Source organism: Lemur catta, chromosome 10, assembly GCF_020740605.2.
Source record: "Lemur catta isolate mLemCat1 chromosome 10, mLemCat1.pri, whole genome shotgun sequence".
NCBI classification, from domain to species: Eukaryota; Metazoa; Chordata; class Mammalia; order Primates; family Lemuridae; genus Lemur; species Lemur catta.
This window is the reverse complement of record NC_059137.1, coordinates 88,806,361-88,830,301: the sequence shown is the minus strand read 5'-3', so window position 1 is coordinate 88,830,301 and position 23,941 is coordinate 88,806,361. Positions and strand designations below refer to the sequence as shown.

General features: G+C 41.9%; 1 protein-coding gene across 3 annotated transcripts in view; it reads left to right on the top strand.

Moving 5' to 3' along the window:
- FAM120A (family with sequence similarity 120A) overlaps nucleotides 1–23,941 on the top strand; it is a 111,602-nt gene that overhangs the window by 47,343 nt on the left and 40,318 nt on the right. For all 3 annotated transcript variants that reach the window (XM_045563448.1, XM_045563449.1, XM_045563450.1), the window contains exons 6-7: nucleotides 15,397–15,494; nucleotides 15,709–15,992. In XM_045563448.1, the coding sequence (XP_045419404.1) occupies nucleotides 15,397–15,494; nucleotides 15,709–15,992 (382 nt within the window). The remainder of the gene's footprint in view (nucleotides 1–15,396; nucleotides 15,495–15,708; nucleotides 15,993–23,941) is intronic.

The following is a 23,941-nucleotide window of genomic DNA, read 5'->3' as shown; positions in this document are numbered from 1 at the left end:
AGGTGCTAGATCACCATCGTTTTTATCTCCATGGTATACATATACCACATTTTATTAATCCACTCATGTTTTGATGGACACTTGGGTTGTTTCCACATGTTTGCAGTTGTGAATTGTGCTGCTATAAACATTCAAGTGCAGATGTCTTTATGACAGAATGTCTTTTTTTCCTTTGGGTAGATGCCCAGTAGTGGGATTGCTGGATCAAATGGTAACTTTGCTTTTAGTTCTTCGATATATCTCCATGTTACTTTCCACAGAGGTTGTGCTAGTTTGCAGTCCCACCAGCAATGTATGAGTGTTCCTTTCTCCACATCCACACCAACATTTATTGTTTTGGGACTTTTTGATAAAAGCCAATCTCACTGGAGTTAAGTGATATCTCATTGTGGTTTTGATTTGTATTTCCCTGATGATTAGAGATGTTGAACATTTTTTCATATGTTTCTTGGCCATTAGTCTATGGAAAACGATACCATGCTCATGGATCAGCACAATCAATATTGTTAAAATGTCTGTACTACCCAAAGTGATCTACAGATTCAGTGCAATCCCTATTAAAATACCAACATCATTTTTCACAGATCTTGAAAAAATAATTTTATGCTTTGTATGGAACCAGAAAAGACCCCATATAGCCAAAGTGACCTTAAGCAAAAAGAACAAATTGGGAGGCATCAATTTACCAGACTTCAAGCTATACTACAAGGCTGTAGTAACTGTAACAGCATGGTACTGGCACAAGAACAGAGACATAGACCAATGGAACAGGACTGAGAACCCAGATATAAAACCATCCTCATATAGCCATCTAATCTTTGACAAAGCAGACAAAAACATACACTGGGGAAAAGAATCCCTATTCAATAAATGGTTCTGGGAAAGCTGGATAGCCACATGTAGACAACTGAAACAGGATCCACACCTGTCCTCTCACAAAAATCAACTCAAGGTGGATAACAGACTAAAACCTAAGGCAGGAAACCATAAGAATTATAGAAGAAAATGTTGGAAAAACTCTTATAGACTTCAGCCTAGGCAAAGAATTTATGAAGACAATCCCAAAGGCAATGACAGCATCAACAAAAATAAATAAATAGGACCTGAACAAATTAAAAAGCTTCTGCACAGCCAAGGAAACTATCAGTAGAGCAAGTAGACAACCTACAGAATGGGAGAAAATATTTACATGCTACACATCTGACAAAGGGCTGATAACTAGAATCTATATAGAACTCAGGAAAATCAGTAATAAAAAAATCAAATAACGCCATTAAAAAGTGGGCAAAGGACATGAACAAATCAGAGTCTTTAAACCTATAAACTCCCCCTTTTAGATGTCCCACCTTTTTGAGTCAAACCAATGTACATCTTCCATGTATTGATTTATCACCTTATGTGTAATTCCTGCCTCCCTGAAATGTATAAAACCAAACTGTAACCCAGCCACAATGTGTTCGCTTGCCGAAGGCTTCCTCGGTGTGGCTCTGGCCTATCGTCCTCAAATTTGGCTCAGAATAAACCTCTTTAAGTTATTTTACAGAGTGTGGCTTCTTTTCCTTCCGTTGACATAGTCACTCCACCTGGCTTTAATTCTCTGCACACTCGTGGGCTGCTTTTCTTCACCTTCCTCCCACCGCCAAGAATGTAATGTCAGGGGGTGGGGACCAGGACCTGTTTGTTACCTTCATTCTTGTCTCCCCAGTGGGTAAATATTTGACTGAATTAATTAATTCACTCATCATTTTTAAATCAGGGAACTGAAAGTGATGAGATGTGTTTTAGGATTACTCTTGGAAAAGGGGTGCAGGGCCTCAGAAGGAGGGAGACTGGTTATATGCCCTTTTATCAGTTAAGGTAAAAAGTTATGGGATCAGATCGTACTGTGTCTGCTGTATTCCTATCAATGGAAAAGAACCCAAACTCTATAAAATAGCTTAAAGAGCTTTATTCTGAACCAAGTTATGTACTACCATGGCCCAGAGAGCCACACCCAAGAAGCCATGAGCAAGTGGTCTCACTGTGGTTGGGTTACAGTTTGGTTTCATACATTTCAGGGAGACAGGAATTACACGTAAAACCATAAATCAATATATGGAAAGCCTACATTGGCTTGGCCCGAAAAGATGTGCATCTGGGGTGGGGTGGAGGGTGGGATTACAGGTTATAAGTGGGTTTAAAGATTCTTTGATTTGTAATTTGTTAAAGAAATGAAGCTTTGTCTAAAGGCTTGGAATGTTTTAAGATAAGGAAGGTTCTTAATCAGAGGCAAGTCGCCAGGACTTATAGCAAATACATACCCAGATTCAAGCGATCTGCTAAGTAAATTGATGACCTGCAGGTGTGGGTTAAGCTTTGTCTGGTACAGCCTTAGGCCTGTTAATGAGTTACAAAGGACGGTCTCCAAGAATAATGGAGGGAGGGCATGACAAACGGTCTCCAAGAGTAATGGAGGGGGGCATGACAAGGCGTGTCTGACCTCCCTTTTCATGGCCAGCAACTCAGCTTTAGGATATTTCTTGGCCAAGAGCTGGTCCATTCAGTCAGCTGGGGTGGAGGTGCGTAAGATTTTATTTTAATTCACATACACCACACACAGGAGATGTCTAATAAGTGCTTACTGGGATGGTGGGAAGCATGAATGTTGCCACCAGATTGTGTACGTGGCCTCCTGGCCTCAGGCTCCCTATTTTATTAGACAGGGTCATTATGTGAATATTAAAAGAGGAAACATGTAAAGTGCTTCAGTGAAGTGCTTGTTAAATCATTCAGTGCCCTTTTAGGCCATTCTGACTACAGGAATACAGATACTGTCTGACAGCAGATACCATCATTGTTATTCTTGTGGGCGGAATGGCCTAAAAAGCGCTGAATGGTTGGATGTGGGAATGAGTGGTGACAAGCCTGAGAGGAGCTCACAGAGGTGGCACTGGCATCCCGTGTCTCTGGATGTTCTGCTCTTTGTGGAATAATCTGTGTGGCAGCTGTAGTTTAGATAGTTACTAGAGTGTACTTGGAGCAAGAACATTTACTTAGGAGGAAAAAAATAGGAAAGTAATTGTGGAAAAAGGCAGCACACTTAACATTTGGCATTGATCTGGGCCAATAATAACAATCTTGAAAATGTTTTGAATAGATATGGTAAGTTTTAAGTTTGAATGTCTTAACAATATGTATAATATTCTGCCAAGTGCTTTCATGTTCTTATTAAATCATTAAACAACATTTTAGGTAAGCATTTTATAGGTGAAGTTGACTCTTAGAATTCAGTTTCATTTTTACTTTCACTACTCAGTGGTTTATGGGAGCAGTCCCCAACCTTTTTGGCACCAGGGACCAGTTTTATGAAAGACAATTGTTCCGTGGATGGGGGATAGGGGATGGGATGGGGAGATTTCGGGATAATTCAAGCACATTGCATTTATTGTGTAGTCAAAACTCTCTGCTGATAATCTGTATTTGTAGCTGCTCCCTAGCACTAGCATCACCACCTCAGCTCCACCTCAGATCATCAGGCATTAGATTCTCATAAGAAATGCGCAACCTAGATCCCTCCCACACACAGTTTACAGTAGGGTTCGTGTTCCTATGAGAATCTAATGCTGCAGCTGATCTGAAAGGATGCAGAGGTTATGCAGTGATGCGAGCGATGGGGAGTGGTTATAAATACAGATGAAGCTTTGCTGGCTTGTCCGCCACTCACCTCCTGCTGTGCCCTGGTTCCTAACAGGCCATGGGTGGGTAGTGGCCTGTAGCCCAGGGGTTGGGGATCATAGGTTTGTGGAGAACAGGAATGTTACTGGTAATGAATTTGCATGATTAGAGTGATACTTTCAAGTAGGTTGATGTAGGTGATAACTCCCTGTAAATCCTTCTATAAAGCATTTCGTGATGCTTCTGACTGTTGCAGAAATTATAATTGTATATGGTGAGGGACTAACAAAAAGCACAGGTGCAGAATTACAGCAAGGCAGGAAGCTTGGGGCAGTGCAGAATTTCAAGATGGCTGGTGTGTGGCCTGGAATGGCTGAAGGTAAGACTGGAGAGAGGTTGAGGCAAGATTTGGAAGGAAAGTTTTGTTTCAAACTACATGTACGCAATTTGAAACCAGCAGCAATGGATTCTTATAAAAATCACTTCAGTTTTTTTTCCCTGTTAACTCTAAAGAAATAAAGCAATGTTAGCTCTTATTGATTTTACCTCTCTATACTACTGGGATCCTACCAGTGAAACTAGGAGGACAATGACTGGAACCCAAGTTGAGGATCTAGAAGAAACAACATGGACTTGGGGAGATGTTTTCTGATATCCCAAGTTAGTACCCAAGATATATATTCTGTAGAAATGTTTTTATAAGTGGTGGGTAGGTCATAAGTGGTCTTGGGTGATCTGTCCTAGAATCCAACCATAGTCCGTTATGTTATTCTACAGGAAAACAACTTAGAGTTTTGAACAACTAACATGGGGATATAGCTTTTTTGTTTATTAGAACCTGTCTTTATTAATCATTCAGAAATTGGAATATATGTAGAGTTTTGAAAAAAATTAAGAGAATCATACTAGAAGCTTAGAGTATGGCTATTGGAGAAAAAAATGGGGTGTTTGGCTCCAACCAGAGGTTTCCAAACCTGGCTGGAATTTTAGATTCTACCTCAAAACTGCTACTTCAAGATCTTAATTGGGCCTCAGGAATTTATACATTTTTTTAAAAAAGCTTCCTTGCTAGGCACCAGCTGGCCTAGCATTTGAGAACCACTGCTCTCACCTTCTGCGCCTTTATTTCTAACCATGTGGATCTTTTGCAGTGTTGAGGAAAAAACTCAGATCTCCAGTTACTGGGTAGTGTAGAGTTTATGGGAGGGAGTATACACACCCCTGTTGCATTGCCCCAGCACTGCTGAAAGGCATAGTCCAGATAGATGGCAGGTATTTTTAAAAGGTGAAAAAAGAATGTATTCTAGTCCATGCTGAGTTCACACTCTAGACTCCCAGAAATTATCTATTCTGAGATTGATTTTTAAAAATAAGTGCTGGTGAGATGAGTACTTATTTACTTAAATATTTACTATGTCATAAATATTGTGATAGGACCTATAGATATAGAGATGATTGTGATTTGTCCTTTCTGTCACAGCACATAAAATCCGCTATAGCTCACCAGGGAATCACCAATCTAAATGCAAGGATAAATAAGATGTCACAATTCAGTTGTCAAAATATTTGGTTCCCTAGTTATGCCAGTAGCTTCAAAATCACTGGTGGAATTTTAAAAAATATCAAGTAACACAGGTGCTAAAGTCCCACCTCAGACTCTATGGGCACAAGCTAGTACTAATGTATATTTTTAAAACTGCACAGGTGAAACGGAGGCCCACTGAGGCTGAAGAAGCATCCACTGTGTCTCACTGGCCTTCCTCAATGAAAAGTAACACTTGTTAGGATGCCTAAATTACAAAACACCAACACCACCAAGTGCTGATGAGGATGTGGAGCAACAGGAACTCTCATTTGTTGCTGGTGGCATTGCAAAATGATACAGTCACTTTGAAAGACAGTTTGGCAGTTTTTTACAAAACTAAACATACCCTTTCCATATGATCCAGCAGTTGTGCTCTTTGGTATTTACCCAAAGGAAATGAAAAGTTATATCCACACAAAAACCTGCACACAGATGTTTATAGCAGCTTTATTCATAATTGCCAGAACTTGGAAGTTATCAAGATGTTTTCAGTAGGTTAATGGGTAAATAAACCATGGTGCATTCAGATAATAAAATACTATTCAGCACTAGCAATGAACTATCAAGCTATATAAAAACACGGAGGAAACTTATATGCATGTTACTAAGTGAAAGAAGCTAATCTGAAAAGGCTATGTGCTGTGTGATTTCAACTGTTGGACATTCTGGAAAAGGCAAAACTGGAGGTAGTGAAAAGATCAGGGGTTGCCAAGGGTTGGGGTGGGGGAAGGAAGGATGAATAGGTAGATTTTTAGGACAGCAAAACTACTTTGTATGACACTATAATGGTGATACATGTCATTATACATTTGTCCAAATCCTTACAATGTATAACACCAAGAGTGAACCCTGATTATCAACTATGGACTTTAGTTAATAATGTGTCAATATTGGCTCATCACTTGTAATAAATGTACTGCACCAGTGCAGGGTCTGTAGTCTCTGTTCACATTTCCTTAAAATTGCTCAAAAATAAAGTCTATTAATTTTTTTTTTAAAAGTAAAGCGCTCATTGATTGTTCATTTTGTGCCAGGCACTGTGCTGGTTGCTGTATGTGGTAAACAAGACAGCTGTCATTGTTGCCTTGACAGACGAGCATACGGCTAGTGGGGAAGACGAGCACCAAGGAATTCTGCAGGAATGAGAACAGGAACCTCAAGGCAGACCAACCTAATTGAATCAATATATAATTAAGTTGGTGGTTGATTCTGATCGATGAGATTAATGTTGAGGGTGAAGTTTCAAGGTTCAGCAGCAATCTAGTAAGGCGTGGATGCGGGGTGAAGTGTATTCCGTGTGGAGGAGACAGCGTGTTCCAGAGGGCTGGGGAGAGGACATGGTGTGGAGGAAAAGGAAGAAGAATGTGGATGGAGCACAGAAAGCAGGGAAGAGTGGTCAGGTGGTGGTGAGAGCTGCAGTGCAGCCACCTCGACTTTAGTCTTAGGATGAGGAAAGCTCATTAAAGGATTTTTAACTATAAAAAACCTAAATGATTTTGTAACTACCGTACTACCGTGTGTTTGTCAGTAGTAATATCTTAGCCCTCTTATGTGTCTCTCCCTGGTCCCATTCCCCCGCCCCCACTACCCTCTGTTTTATATTAATCATTCCCTTGCTTTTCTGCATAATTTTATCATGTCTGTATCCCTCGATACTGAATAGTTTCATTATGTCATTAAATGAAATCATATAGCATGTATTCTTCTGACTTTTTAACTCTGTTTATAGTATTAGGTTTCATTTATGTTGGTGTAGTTCATTTTTTTACTGCTATATAGCAGTGTATTAATACATACTTATCCATTCTACTGATGTTGGAAAATTGGGCTGTTTCCAGCTGCTTGCCGTTATGGTGGGAGCACCATTAAGTGCTCCCACTTGTGCCCATGTGTGCGGGAGTGGCTTTCCAGGCAACTCCAGGGTAGGGTCCTGCTCACGCCTCCAGTCTCACCATGCACCGGTTTATTCTCCCAGCAGAAGTAGAGGACTCCTCCAGTTGCTCCATGTTCTTTCTTTGTCTAATGATTGTGAAATTATATCCCATAGTGGTTTCAGTTTGCATTTCCCTGATTACTAATGAGGTTGAGAATCTTTACCTGTATTTATGGTCCGGTAGTGTTTTCTCCATTGTAAAATGTTTGTTCATGTTGTTTGCCTGTGTTTTTATTGAGTTGTTTTTCTTTTTGTGTTGATTCATTCATAGGAATACTTTGTATATATATTGGATACTAGTATTCTGTCAGGTATGTGGGCTGCAAATATAATCTCCCAATTTGCAGCTTGCATTTTTCTCTCTTTATGATGTACTTGATATCAGAGTTCTTGGCTTTAATGTCAGATAGGTAAATTTTTTCCTTTATTGTTTATACTATTAAGAAGTCTTGTCCTATGTTTATGGATGAAATGACGTTATGTCCAAGACTTGCTTCAGAATAAAACAGTAGTGGGGGAGGAAGGGTAGAAATGCAGACGATACACCATGGACCGTGTCTGGTAATTTTGAAGGTGGGTGATGGATACACGTGGCTCATTGTACTGTTTCCTTTACTCTTGTGTATGTTTTTAAAGTGTTCATGGGAAAGGAAAAAGAAAATATAAAGGAAGAATTCTGAGGTGATAAACATATTTTGTCTTCTGAAAGTTTTATTGATGGCTTTGCCTTTTAAATCTACCTGGCATTGAATTTTATTTATAATGTAAATAGGGGAATTCGATTTTTTGTGTACCTGTGCTGATAACCTGTTGCCTTAGCATTGCTCACTGAGTGGGCTGTCCCATGCTGTCATGAGTCAAGTCTTTCTAGACATGTGGGTTTGTTTCTGGGCTTGGTTCTGTTGAATTTCTGATTATCCTTGTGCCAGTATTATACCATCCTAATTACCATAGCCTTGTAATAATATTTGGTATCTGATTAGGCAAATCTGTCCATATAATATTTCTGCAAGAGGTCGAGACTATTCTGGATCCTTTTCACTTTTATGTACATTTTGTGACCCTTGTGGAGGTCTTGATTAGAATTACATTGATTCTATAGATCAATTTGGAGAGAAAAATATCTTTAATATAGAGTGTATTCAAGAAAATGTTATATTTCTCTTGATTTGAGTTGTCTTGAATGGCTTTTAGTAAACTTTAATTTTCTTCATAAAGGTTTCATACATCTTTTGTTAGATTTATTACTAAATATTTTATTTTGGGATGCTATATTTAAGTGTATCTTTTCTTAAATTGTACTTTCAAACTGCTTGTGTATAGAATGCAAACTACTTTTGCAAGTTGATTTTGTATGAAACAACTTTGCTCAATTCTTATTAATTTTCATAATTGATTTGTATATTCCTTTGGGTGATTGTATCATCTGTCGTTCAGTATCTTCCTTTTTGACCCTCATGATCCACTGAACTGGCTGTGACTCAAAGCAGAGTATTCAATAAGAGGTATAATGGTGACTGTTCTTGTCTAGCCCATGATCTTATGGGGAAGTCTAATGTCTCACTGTCTTAACCTTTCACTCTGTCTCTCCACCTTGTCCAGATTAAGGAAATATCCTCATTAAAGGGATTTAGTCTGCGGAGTAGTGTGCTCAGGTGTGCATTGCGATGGCTGGGGCCACAGTGTGCAGAGGGGATTGGGGTGGGCAAGGGCAGGTGAAAGGAGGTGGGATAGGAAGGTCTCCCAATAGTAGCAGGGCAAGGCATGATTGTGGTTCAGGCTCTCCATATTGGGAAGTTGGGAGTACTAGGTGGATTTCACAGATTTGGGGGAGATACTATAGAATGAGCAGGTGTTGATGCATAGGTATGGAAGCTCAGTGAATAGAAGAATTCAGGGGAAATAGCTCCCAGATTTTTCGCTTGATCAGCTCAGACTCCTGCACATAAGGGCAGAAATTTGCAAAGAGGATCATATTGAAATAGGTGCTAATCACTAAGCAAAGAACAGATGCTACAAAATGAGCAGCAAAGAGAGAACGTTTGGGTGCAGCAGCTGCTGGGTGCTTGAGAGGGACCCGTGGGGTGTTCTGTTGGGACAGGAGCCAACGATAAGCCTGTGTCCTGACTGGTTCCCGAGGCTGGCCACATGCTCCAGACCAGGTCAGAGGGACCTCCTCCATACAGCCCAGCAACAGACGATGCAGTCCCAGGAGAGAGCAGGCATGACCTGTCGGGAGCGGGCACTCCTGAGTCTAGCTCTCAGGTCAGCCTGCACAGGAAAGGGAATTCATGTTGAGAAAGTTGCTTGTGGCAAAGCCGAGAGAGAAACAGGGCTTGTTCTGGTGTGGTGGCTCTGGGTTCTGGCTGTGCGGAACATGGAGGGCATGTCCCTGCGTTGCTGTTGGGTGTGACTGAGAAGAGCTCTGTGCTGCATGAAGTTTGCGTGTGCTGGTGCTTCCCCTGCCTGTTGTCTGCAGGCTGCACACTCCGACTTCACATGTCACCGCAGCCTTCAGCCCTGCGTTGCTTTGCTCTGTAGATTGTGATAACAATTATTTTGAAAATATAGCTATATATCTCCGACAGAGTACACCCCGAAAATCTGAGGAAAATATTTCACTCTGAAAATGAAGAGACAATGCAAAGAATGATGTTAAACACATGCCAGTGGATCCTAAGCTGATGCAGTCTGGACCCTGAGGTCTGACCTGAGCCTATGGCAGGCTCTCCAGAGCTCGAGGCAGGGTGCGCTATTATGAGGAATCCATAGTGTACCTGCCTGATACAGCAGAGTTATCCTAGCAGAAGGGCCAAAATATAGATGCAGGTCCTCTAGGAAAAAAAGAGTAAAAGTGTAAAAGGCGATGTGGCTGCCTACACTGCCCCAGGGCTGGGGTGGCTGCACCTGGAGCCTCCTGTAGAGGGGCAGGCCCAGCCGGCAGCAGGGCCACCTCCAAGGGCCCCCTGAGCCTGCGGTCTGTGACCCGTAAGTGGGGCCCTGTGAGCTGCTTGATGACTTGCCTCGTTTCCACTTAACAGCATTCCTGTGAGTTTCCCTGTCACTTCACATAGGTCTGCCTTATTTTTTTCAGAGATGGTTTGATACTCTGCAGGACAGATGCATGGTATTTAGCCATGTCTCTGCTTTCAGCATCTGGAATATGTTCAGGTTTTTGCTATTATCATTTAAAAAAAAATTTATTTTCACCAGGTATTCAATATCATACTTTTGCTATACTTTACTAATAACTTCTTAAAATTTGATATTCTTTTAAAATTTGTTATATTCACTCCTCAAGCTTTGCTTACTAGACCCACCCTTCCCTAGGTTTTTCTTTTTTTATTATGAAAAGCTATAAATGTAACAAAAAATATAAGGAATACTTTAATGAGCAGTGGTGTACTCACTGAACAGGTTTCACAAATGGTGCCATGTGCTTTAGACTTTTTTCTTTTAAAGAAATACATCAGGCTTTTCTTTGTTTTGATTTTAATTAAATACTCTGTTGTACATGTCATTCTGCACGTGCTGTTTGGATATGTCTCCTTGCTCATCTTTGTCAGTTTTTATCCTTTTAAAGGTAATAATACACATGATGTTGCTGTCAAGCCCCTAAGTCTGACAGCATAGACGGCGCTGGAGGGAAGCCGGGCGTCGTACCTGTTAAGGGGAAGGTCCCTCATCTTTCCCGGCCTGGCCGGAGTCCCCAAGTAGAAAAGCAGGTTCTGATGCTGCTGGAGCCTTTGCTTTCAGTCTCCATTCTTGCGACTTTCACTCGGTTTTCAGTGAGTTTGTTTTAGTGTGGTATATTCAGTCACATAGGCTGTCTGATCTTGTGGCTTTTTGGAAGGTCATTTAAAAAAAAACTTAAAAATTGGTTGTTTTAGAAGAACTGGAAATATACCCTCCTTTCAGCTGTTGTCTGGATTAAAAGACTGCATGTAGGTCTTCCCCAGATGGATGCATGTTAGGGTTGTTAATGGCGTTTTAGTATTAGGTAACAAATAAGGAATGTCAGTTCAGTTTACCAATGACTTCAAAATAAAGGCCCGTTAGACTTTTATTTCAGGTTGTGCTTTTCCAAAATCCACAGATGGACTGAAAGCAATTTATCTTATTTTATCATAGACTTATAAAACCTTTAGGTGGCCAAATGAGATTTACTGTTCCTTTAAAAACTGCTTTCTTGAACTTTGCTCGGTCAGTACAAGTATTTTTTGCTGTTCAAACTCTGATTAATTGAGCCAAGGGATTGAATACATGTAGATAAAATTTGCTATTTAAGACTCAGGCTCCAAGTAGATTTGAATGATGCTGTGCCCTTTGATGTATACCCTCTCATATCCACGTTCAGGGATGGAAAAGGTTTGGATAGTGAGGTAAGAGTATATGTAAGTACCAGCCCAACTCACTGTTGTGGAATGTTCTTGTATGAGCAGTGAAACAGTCAAGCAACGCTTTCCATTGTTGGACTGCTCTAGTTCTTAGAAAGTTCTTGTTTATGCTGACTTGAAGTATGCTTCCCTAGTTTAATTTTTTCTGTGCCCATTCACTTAGTTCATAATCTTGCTTTTCATGGTCCTTGTAGTGAAACTTTTTCAAGCTGATTGTCTCAGGTTTTGCAGCCTTCGGCTGCCAGGCCTCTTCTGGATGCCGGCCTGTGGCTCTTCCCCTGTGATCTGGCCAGCACCACAGGCTCTAGGCTGGCATCAGCTCCCCTTCGCTCTTGGTTCCTGGCAGTTGGTGCTCAACCCTCTGCCTCCCTGGGCACTGACCTGTGTCTGGTCTCAGGCCAGCTCAGCCTGCCTGACTCGCTCAGAAGGGCCTCCTCTCCTGCAGGACAGCCAGACTGTTCCCTGCTCCTCCCACTGTGCTCCAGGGCCCATCCCTGCCTTGGTGGAAACTGTTCATCAGTAGTTTAATGGGAACAGATTACATGAAAATTTCCTTCCATTAACTTCGTGTCTTCTATAGAATATTGATATTTAGTAAATATGTCCATGTGAATGTGTTTAAGATGGTTGGGAAAGTTTGCCCTTTTTTTGCAAGCATTGAAAACTAATGTTGGTGATGGGGATTATATTGGTTTTTTTAATTTTGAATCAAAATTTTCAAAGCTATATTTTTGGGGTGACACTAGAAAATCATACACCAGCATCTGTCTGCATTATAGAATTTTTTAAAAAGAAACTTTGTACTATGTTTTGTTTAATGTAACGTCTCAGCAATAATATGCTAGGCAGTACATAAGCATTTGTTACATTGGGCTAGGAATGGGACGGGGGTGAGGCCTACTGTAGTTCTAAGTAGATGCTCTAGTTTAGCACCATTCCTTTTAAAAATTTATCTTATTTTAATTTAGAGCAAAAGCTAGACAGCTTAGTACAGCTGTAGTGAGTCATTTGAGGAAGTAGGTAACTTAACAGCACTTCTTGTATACCAGGGTGAAAGGTCAACATAGCACAGCTGAAGGACTGCAAGGCAAGTTTCATTTCTCTTCATTCTTAGAGAAGTTCATAACATTTAAGACATTTTAAAATTAAGAATGTTTTTCATGTAGTAATTAAACATTTTTTTTTCTGGACTTTTTTCTCCTATCTTTTCCTGTCTTGAATCTGCATACTTTTCTAACAAAAGCCTACCTCTCTAGTAGTGTTTGTGAAAGGAAGAGCATGAGAAACTGGTGGTGGGGATCTCTACTCTGTGAGCCCAGTGTCTCTCCTGAGAAGGGTGCTCTTGTAGAGAAGACAGACGGTGGCTCTGCTCAGCGGCACTTGGGCGTGGAGAACAAGAACTGATTTAGAAGGCCTGTAGTTTGCAGAAGCAGGCCCTCAGTTATTAGGCATTTCTGCAGCCTTCAGAAAAATGTAGACAAATTAATTCACTTATTGGACTAACTTAGAATAGAATAGTAACTCGCTCTGTGGATTCGCAAAGGTTTATTTGAGGTCAATGATTGCAAGTGATTTTAGAGAATATTTTTTCCTTGGAATTCTTTGGTTTTATGCTATAGTATAGTTTGTAAGCTATACTTTTTACTGTGGTTTAAGTTATTAATATAATTTTTGAGCTTGAATGGATTTTATAATATTCTTTGGTCCAAGTCTGGCTATAATTCAGAATCACCTGAGAACAGGTCCTTAACAATTACAGGGACTTTTATCTCACACTCAAAGGTGCAGGTCTGATAGACTTACTGTTTGATTAGGAACATTGCCTTGTGTTTGTAGGTGCTGTGCACGCATGTGTGGGGTGTGTGTGCATGCTACTCTGTGCATCTGTGCATGTGTGAGAGTGAGCGTGCGCGTGTATGCATACGTTCCTCAGAGGTGTGGATTTAGTGGACTTAGCAGTGTCTTCTTGTGTGCATGTACATGTTTGTGCGTGTGAGTGTGCCTGTGGCACATACATGCCAGTCTCACTGTTCCCGGCAACTTGTACTGTAGTTTCATTTGTTAAGTACAGAGGTGGAAGCTGTGCCAAGATTTTTTTTTAGTGAGAGCCAGGATCAAAGGCCTATGGTTTTCAGAGCTTGAGAGCTGAGGGCTTGGAAATGGGAACTTCAGATAGATAATAGCTTTTAAGATTTGTGGATCCTCATCTGAGGGGGAAGGAATTAGCAACGATCTGGGCTTCACTCCTGGCCTCTGTGGGCTGTGCCTTGGCTCCTGGGAAGCCAGGGTCCAGGACGGTGTTTGCATTTCTGGTTGCACTGTGCCTAGTATCGGCTTAGGAAGCCTGTGATCAGTTCAGCCATGAAAGTTTGTGTTCAGAGAATGAGAGGGAAGATTTGGGGAATTTTTATTAATATATTTAGTTTATTTTGGCAAATAGACAGTATGAGAGGTGGTCGTTTGTGGGTTGGGTTCCTTTTGCCTAGTGTTGTGTGTCCAGATTCAGAGATTGGAAAAGCACTCCTACTGCTTAAAGAAGGGAATTGGAGTTCAGGGAGCTCTAGGCTTGGTTTTGTTCCACTTTTAAAATAAACCTAAGGAAGAGATGGTACAGATAAGAGAGCTCCAGGTTGGTCTGTTATGTCTCCACAGGTTTTCTATTTTCTCTGCATCTTCAGCAGTCCGAGTCTTAACGACACCTTCTCGGGGCTCAGTGTGTCCCCAGGCCCCGTCCCCCAGCCAGACACATTGTTGGCACGCAATACCTAACTGTCCGGCACAGGAGCATGGCTCTGAGGAGTCCGCCTACTGTGTCTGTCACATGTCCATTTCTGGTGATAATTTGAAGTGTTAACTTCGGGGCTATGCTCAGTCCGCATTACCACGGGTCTGGTGCTGTCTCTGGGAGAGCATACAGCACCGTCAACTTACGGCTGACATACTGGTTTCCTGTATGTCAGCCACGTAAGTGGCCCCTGATCCCTCTGCTTAGACCCGTGAGGCCAGCCAAAGTGTGGAAGTGTGGAGGCTTCCAGGCCCTGCCTTGTGTCACAGCTTCAGGCTGGCCTGGCTCCTCGTCCTGCTGTCATGCTTCGGCCGTTCCTGCACTTGCCTTTCTATCCCCAAGTGGAATTCGCCACTTTCACAAGTTAACATGGGAATAACCAATAGCACACACCCACATACATCAGAACAGGTTTATCAAGTCATGTTTTAAGAGAACACAAAATCCCAAGTTACTGATCCTGTAATGCATGTTAAAATGTGTAACCTAATAACAGTTTTGCTTAACAATTAAAAACAACCCGAAAGTATAGGCAGCAATTATTACACTTTAATTTTTATATTTAAAACTTGCTAGTTAGCTAAGAACCTAATTTTACTTGTGAAGTAGTTTAAATAGAAACATTGTCTTGCTTTACAAATGTAAGAGACAGTGTTCTGTTGCTGTTTTGGGCCTTTCATCCCTGCCAGGGCTTCTGGTTTTGCTGAGATCTCAGGTTAGGAGCAGCAGTGAGCAAAGAGAGAAATGCCCGTCAGGTTAAGTTTTTCTTAATGTTAAACATCAGTTTCTAAAGATTTCTCAGAAGTGGGACCAATGGTGGTGTCAGTGTCTGAGGACCCATCAGTGTGTAAAATTGATCATTACAAAATTAAGTATTTCTTAATGCTAAACATCAATTTCTAAAGATTTCTCAGAGGTGGGACCCATGGTGGTGTCAGTGTCTGAGGACCCATGAGGCCATGGGCCAGCCCCACGGATGTCCTGGGAAATGGCATTCTGTTCACAGCTATTTTATTATTTTCTTTCCGTGTTGATGAAACAGCCAGACCCGGTCCGTTTGGAATGCCTGGGATGGTGCCACCTCACGTTCCTCCTCAGATGCTCAACATTCCGCAGACCTCTCTGCAAGCAAAGCCCGTGGTAAGGGTTCCCTGCGTTGGGTGGTGCAGCAGGCCTTGGACGTGGCACAAGATTCACATTTTGATGAATACTAAAATGATTTTTTAAAATCTCGAATTGATATGTGAAATAGATGCCAATGTTCATTGACTTAAAAATTAACCAGGAAAAGTCAGCATGGACCTGCGTCGGGTCCTGCCTGGAGCGTGTGTGTGATCTGTGCCTTTTGTTTCAGGCCCCACAAGTGCCCAGCCCAGGGGGTGCCCCGGGCCAGGGTCCATACCCATACAGCCTCGCTGAGCCAGCTCTCACTTTGGACACGAGCGGGAAGAATCTGACGGAGCAGAACAACTACAGCAACATTCCTCACGAAGGGAAACACACACCACTGTATGAACGGTCCTCGCCCATCAACCCGGCCCAGAGTGGCAGCCCCAATCATGTGGATTCTGCCTACTTCCCTGGCTCTTCTACATCGTCATCTTCAGACAACGATGAGGGCGGCGGAGGGGCGACAAAGTGAGTAGTGCGTGGGTGCTGAGTGCTCCCAGGTGGGTAGTGACCTGGGAAGCTGCCTCCTGGCCTCTGGCCACACAGGTATTTTACTCAAAGACGCAGTTTGCTGCAGTGACCTACAGTAGGTGATGATCGCTCTGTGCTCAGACCAGGCATCCTTGGGCATGGAGGAGAGAGGATGAGTAGATATGTTCTTTGAGGTTTTCATGACTTAAAATCTGCATCATCCCAGCCCTGTGGCCTGGAACTGCAGGAACCTTTCTGGGTAGGAGTTTGACAAGAACTGGTTTGTTTGATCAAAACGTTGGAAGATTTATCTGGTGTGGTCCTGCTCATCCTCACACACACACACACACACACTTAGACACCCTCTGCTGCCCCCCGAAAAATTAACCTCTTGGCTCCTGGATCAAGGGAACTCTGAATTTTCTTCTCCTTCTCCTAAACTCAACAACCGATAAGAACATTCTTGAAATAACACTGTTTGCCAACCAAAACCATAGAAAGCTGCTTAGGTGCAGGCCAGAATTCTTTCTACAGAGGAGTATTTTAAACAGCATGTGTCCCTGAGCACATAAATTCAGAAATACATAATTGGTTAAAATCTGACTGGGGAAATCTTAAATGTGCATTTCCCCTGCTCTTAAACTGTCTTATGTTTCGAAACAAAAGAGAAAAAGAAAGGAAGTGTCTTTCCTGTAAGTCTGGGTCTCCTTTTCCTTAGTTTGAACTCTGCTCTACAGGGCAGATAACCAGGGCTGGTTGGTGTCACATCAGTTTCTCCTGTGTGAAATCTAAGACATGTAGTTTTCAGTCTGTGTAAGTTCTTACCGGTGTGGCACCGGAAGCGAGTGGTTTTTCCTCTTTGCTCTTTTTCACCTGTAAAATGGGAATGAGTGTCTGCTGACCTAGGGCAGCAGCTACCGAAGAGTTCCGTCACCCAGAGATTGCTCTCCCTATTTGTAGCAGAGAACTATACAATTCATAAATGTTTATTTGCTGTATGTACAATCCTAAAATTCCAAAATGAAGTAAATAAGTAACTGTAATTTAGTGTTCAGACTTTTAAATCTCTAGCAAGATAATATACTTAGGACCTGTTGAACCAGAAACTCTGAATTAGAACCCAGAAATCTGCATTTTTAAACAAGCACCCTGAAGTTTGAGAGTAACAACTGATAGATGGTCTTACAAGCCCTTCCACTCTAGAATTCTAAGGTACTGTGCATTTTCTTTTAAAACTTGACTCATGCCACCAAGATCAAAATATCTGTACAATACAAGTTCATCTTAATAAGAAATATTCTTTCTAAACTCTGAAACATAGCTAGAAGTAAGACAAAAAGCAAAAAAAAAAAAAAAAATGTAAGCTTTATGACTCAAGAAGTTAAGTGCTGGTGACAGAGATAGAAACCAGACTGAGGTGCTGACTTGGGGAGCGTGATTGGTGACCATGGCACTTCTCAGTGGAGGCTGTTCTCTTCCTTAGGAGAGGGATTCAGAAGAAAGCATGTTGCTCATTTAATTTGGCAAGTTGTCCTCGTTAGGATGAGAGCTGAACTTGGAGTAAGTAGGATTCCCTGAGCATTTCCCTTCTTTTCTGTGTATTCAGCTTTTACTTGTTTGTTGTAAAGGTTCTTTCTGGTCAACTTTTCCTAGCTCCTGGGGATCCATTCTCCCTTTGAACTCTTGTGGCACCAATTATCTTTATCTCTGACATGGTGTTTTTACTGTGTTTTCTGGAGGTGCATCTTGTTTCTTTAACTGGAATTTGAGCTGCTCGGTGTCTCAGTGTTTTGCCATCCTTGCAGCATGAAGTGTCATGAAGAAGGCAGGGTACACATACAAACAGGAATCAAAAGATTGGATTCAAGCTATGTGACTTAGCAATGACTTAAGTTCCTTGGATCTGCTGCTACCTTTATTATAATAACTAAGAGACAGACTGTTAGAATTGAGATGCAGGAAGGCAGAGGAGACAAGAGTGCTTGCTTGTTCCAAAGGTTTTGGCATCAGAACTAGGTAGCATTTGACTCGGGGCCAAACCCTTGATTATGGGCATACTTTGCTTATGGCAGGTGTGGTGGTACAACCTGGATTTATGTGGCAGGATGCCAAGGAGAGATGGTGTTCATGATTTTCAGCAAGAATTCTAGCCTGCTGAATCCATTGTGTGTATTGTGTGTACCTTGAGTCTGTGTATAAGAGAACAAAGAATTGCTTTTGTGGTTTACAACATAATTCAGTAGGAATAATAAAGTCAGGATTTAGTTTATGTTTGGTTAGGACTTTAATTAGGACCCTGGGACCTACGTTGCCCTTTCAGGATGGTCCTGGGGGAAGGGAAATTGTCCATTAATTTAGCTGAAGAAGTACTGTTTACCAGTGCAGGACATTGGATGGCACAGATAAGGTCTGTGCTCAGTGCTTGCGTTCTGATAGAAGACAGTCTGTAAGCAGTGAACAGACCAACCCTGTCGATAATGAGTGTGTGAAGAACACATGCAGAGGATGACTGGAGCAGGGAGCACTGGAGACGGGAATGGTGGGTAGACTGAGAAGAAGGAAGTGAGAAGAGCTGATGTGCTGGGATGTGATGGCCAGCAGAGCTGCATGTGTTCTAAGTGCCATGGGAACCATCCAGAGTGTGCTTAGAGTGGCCCTGGGCTGGAGAGACCTTGGTGTTTCTTTGGAAGTGAGTGTACTCCCATCTTGATGGCATTTGCACTCAGGACAGACAGGTCTCTGGACAGTTAGACCATTCAGCTGGTGTGAATTCATGGGCAGTTGAACTCCAGAGCTCTGGTCTTAATGTCAACAGATTGACAGTGGAAATGTTTATAATTTCTAGACCATAAAATAGCAGAGGGGAGAGGTCTTCCAGATGTCTAGTCTAGCAAGGCGTGCTCCCACCCGTTACTCTCTCGCTATCCAACCCTGACTCCTCCACCCCCAGGAGTGAATGGATGTGCTCCCAGGCTGGGTCTGAGCAGTCATTTGCCAAGGGTTGCTCAGCAAGTGCTCTCTGATATCTGGAACAGAAAACAAAGAGTCAGTTTCTACAGTTTAAAAATATTTTCTACAGTAAATATTCAGTGGTACCACAAGGAAGTAATAAACCAAATTCAGAATGGGGGACAATCTGCAAAATAAATGGCCTAGTTTCCCCAACAGTAAATCGGTGGCATTTTTTTAAAGAGTTGTGGTGATGGGTGATGGGGACTGTCACAGAATAAAAGAGACAACCATAAAAGAAAAAAGCACCGTACAAATTAAAAAGGTAAGCGTTTTTAGTGGCAAAAGATATAAATGTGCCGGGCATGGTGGCTGTAGTCTCAGCTACTTGGGAGGCTGAGGCAGGAGGATTGCTTGAGCCCAGGAGTTAGAGGCTCAAGTGTGCTATGATCACTGTGAATAGCCACTGTATATTAGGCTGGGTAACATGGCAACACCCTATTTAAAAAAAAAAAAAAAGTGTGCAATTCATAGAGGAAACACAGACATCAGTAAATGTAAAAGGTTGTTCACCTTCATTAAGAAAATCAAAGGAATGCGACTGAAGACATAACAAGATACCTTTTATTAAAAACCGATACAGTTGCCAAACATTTGTTGTAAAGATAGTATGTGGTGGGGGACATGGGTGGAGCTGCTGGGTCCTGGCTTTCACCCCTGAGCATCGCTGGGCGTTGCCACGACCCGTAGGTGTCTGAGAGCCATGGGCGCTCTGGGGACATTTGCTGCGTGCCCGTGCGCAGGCGGGTGGGCGCGCAGGCTGTGTCACAGCGACATCGGTGAGAGCAGGCGTGTGTGCCCTCCTCCCGCTCCCCGTGCTGTCAGCAGGGCCTGTCCACACAGGGAGCGTCACACCACGCTGCAGAGAACGTTCCTGGGTAACCCCAAGTCCACGAGGCGGTTCTGCACAGATGGCGGCAGATCTGGACATGATCTCAGCCAGTGCTCAGAGGCGGGCGGGGGCAGCCTTCACCGGGTGCGTTTGGCAGGCAGCCCTAGGCTTTTTCTCCTTCTTTTCGGCATGTTTCTTTAGTACCTTACCCAGCCTTTTAGTTTCTTCAGTTAGGGCAGTTGTTCAGTGTCTGTTCCACTGTACTGTTGGATTGGAAGTCATGGGCTGTTACTCTTTCGAAATCTAAGTTTCTCTTTAGAATTTTTGGAAAATTTGTGTTAGACGAGCAATTCTTAGAGTAGGAGAAGCTGCCTTGCCACACAGCTGTGGCTGCCTGAGGCATTTTTTCCAACAAAGATTAGAGGTGAGCTTTTGGGGAGCTCAGTCCTGAGTTTAATTCACTCCTTGGCAGAGACACAGCACTGTTCTTTCTAGCAGTGTCTTTGTTCCTTAAAGGGAAATGGGCTGGTGCCCTGGGCAGTGATTGGAACTGGGTGGTTGTTCTAGGGCCATAATGGTTGGTTTGGCAGTAAAATAAGAAGAAATGTGCTGCTTTCTAACTAAATAATATTCCCCGCTACGCCTTTTGTTAGATTAGCATCAGCATATGCTGCTTACTTTATTCTTGGTCAAAATTTAAAAAATGAAGGTGGCATTCTTGTTTTTCTTCCTTTCCTGGCATCTGTCAGACCTTTGTTTTGGTTGAATTAAGAACAGTTGAATACTTGTGGAGTTGTTTATTTTATATTTTTTTCATAGATTCGTTTGGACTTGTAGAATTTGAATCAAATCTGAGGTTGCTAAATTAAAGTTTTCAATTTATTTCTTTTATACCTTTTTTACAAAGTTATATAGAATTCAAACATTGGAAAATACAATATAAGGAATACCCCATGATTCTACCTCTATAGCAGTTACTATATTCAAAAGGTTGGTGAATATTCAAACACTTTATTTTTCTCTGCATGTACTAAAATTTATAATAATGGGGTCTTATCTTTAGGGACAGCAACTTTTTTCCTTTTCTTCTTCCTTTTATATTTAATATACTTATGTAAGTAAATACATTATTTGTACATTAAGTGTAAATATGTATATATATTTAATAAGTGTAACTCTACATTTTATTGCTGTCATGTTTTTGAATGTTATTACTGACATTTTAAAATGGATAGTTTAAAGTTCTATTGAGAAAGAAGACTTTTTCAGCTGTGTGACTTTATTTGTATAGATTTGTTTCATTTTCTTATACATTTATATATGTATCTTAAGTGCAATGCAGTAAAATATTTCTATTGATTGATTGAGACGGGGTCTTGCTCTATTGCCCGGGCTAGAGTGTAGTGGCATCATCCAAGCTCACTGCAGCCTCAAACTCATGGGCTCAAGTGATCCTCCTGCCTCAGCCTCCTGAGCTCACGAGTAGCTGGGACTACAGATGCGTCCCAACACTTCCAGGTAATTTTTCCGGTTTTTTTTTTTTTTTTTTCTTTTTAGTAGAGATAGGGTCTGGCTCTGACCAGCTCAGGCTGGTCTGAAACTTCTGGTTTCAAGTGATCCTCTAGCCTTGGCCTCCCAAAGTAGTGCTAGGATTACAGGCATGAGCCACCACATCCAGCCATCAATATTTATCATTAATTTTGATATGTAGTGTTATGGTGGCATCTCTTGCATAAGCTTTGCAGGCCCTTCCCCCTGCTAATTTATGCTAATGACGTGAGTCCCTGTAGCGCTGTATCTGCTGGGCTATGAAAGATGAAAGGCAGGCTGCTCAGTGTCAGCATCCAAGGGATCCTGTGAGCAGCACTGAGTCTCAGCTGTTGCCAAGAACCGGTTCTCTCAGAATCTCTTGGCTGGTATTTGAGGTATAGTTGTGTGTCCTCAAGCTTGTCAAATCCTAGAACACTCCCTGAGTTGTTTGTGAATTAAGTTGATGAATAAATGTAATAAATAAATTGTAGCTATCACTGTTATTTAAAAATTAACTCTTGGTACAATATAAAACCAAAACTTTGATTTGGTCTTTAATGTAAAATAGCTAACAATTTCATTCAGCTCCGCTTGACCTAATATCCTAGGAAATATGTTCCTGATATCTTTTTTCCTCTAAGATGATATAGATGTTTTTCTTGTACTTTGAGTGCTGCCAGACTCCATTTCCAAACGAACCATGTGTTTCGCAAAGAAAATTCCATATCACCCTGCCCTAGGATCCTGTGGCACAGACAGGCTCAGGGCTGAGAGGATGGCTTGAGTGTAGCTGTAGGTTTTTCTTTCAGATTGTGATGCTGATGTGCTAGGCAAATATCTACATTTATATTTTGGCTTTTTAACACATGGTAACATAATATCGTCTCATAAAAATGATTCTGAATTTTGTGTTGGCAAAAATTAATCACGATCTATGCCATGACAGTGAGAGAGTCTATATATATTCTAGCCACCCACTGACTTATGTAGACATTTTATATTGATCTTGTCATGACTGATGTGTGACTCACAGTTAGGTGTCTCTGAACCCTCACTCGTAGGCTGTTAAGAGGACAGCTCCGTGACCAGTTGGGACTGTAGGGGCACATGCTCTTCCGACAACAGTGGGAAATCCTGGCAAGCCTGTGAAAGAAGCCTGAGCTATCGTCCGACTGCCCCGTGGAAAAGCACTTTCTCTGCTCCCGACCTTTTATGCTCACCCGTTAACATGAAGGACTTGAATGTGTGACTTTAGCTTAATTAGGAGCATGAGGAGAATAGGCCTGTCATGTGTCTGTCTGTGTAACTCTTGCAGCTTCTCTGGTCAGGCAACTCAGAGAATTATGCTTCTGTAGGATGGCACCTGGCCATGGCCGGGGCCTGCGTGGGAACGCCAAGCGCTGTTGTATGACTGGGTCCTGCCGCCACCCCCTTTCTTATGTTCTTTGTTCTGGTCTCAGCCCTGTTGAGTTGGGAATCAGAGAGAAATCAAAAATTTACACACATTAGATATTTCTACTGTGAATTTGATTTTTATCTTTCTAAATTTAATGATTTATTTCTTCCATTTTGGTTTTATTTTCCTTTGATTTTTCCTGTTGACAGAGAAGTCAGCTTTTACTCAATGTTCTCTTCCTTTTCTGCTCTACAAAGGAAAACTCTGCACCCTGGCAGTCAGGAACATGAGTGACATGTCAGTAAACTCAGTATAAATGAACACCAGTATATTTCAATCCCAAATCACCAACCTGCTGTCTAGAAAAATCTGGAGAAGAAATCATTCAGTAACTAGAATCATTTGCTATCTTCAACAAGCTTCCATGCAGAAAAAGCCCCAAGTGTTCCTAGTGAAGTGACACCTTGTAGCACGTCTCTGGCATCCTGCAGAGCCCCATCGTGTAGTGCCGGGCTTCGCCCTGTGCTGTGGCTGGCTCACCAGAGCTGTGCTTTTCCGTTGCTCGCTGCGCGCTCGCTCTAGCTCTCGTGTATGTGAACCGTCTGTCGGCCTGGCTCCCCAGTGATAGCATGTAGCAGTAGTTTGGGATAATGGGTCTGGGTTTGAATCCAGTTACTTTTTTTTTATAACTGTGGGTATATTCCTTCTCTCTGAGCCTGAATTGTATCATCAGAGATTTATACAGCAGGAGTGTGGATGAGATTCTGTGACAGCACAGCAGGTTTCCTATGGAGGGCCTGGTCCACCGAGTCTACTTCCGCAGCCAGGGCCTGTCTCAGGACCTCCCAGCACGGTGGGAGGCAGGGAAATGTCTGTCTGGGTCTAAGTATAACTTAAGGTATTATCAGTTGTGTAAAATGAAACGTAAATGTATATAGACGTATTCTGAAATTTAATCTGTCTAGTCTTCAAAAGCAAGGCATTTGTCATTGAGATATTTTGTTTTCTTAAGTTGTAAAGTAGTATAGTTATCCTACTGAAATATAGTAGACTTCTTAGAAACTGGCTATTGTTAAGATGTTTCTCAGGCAGAATTTTAGATTTTATAGTGTTATTGTTAGAAGGTCATATGAGCATCCAGATGATGACATTATCTTATTTTTAGTTCAATAATCTATG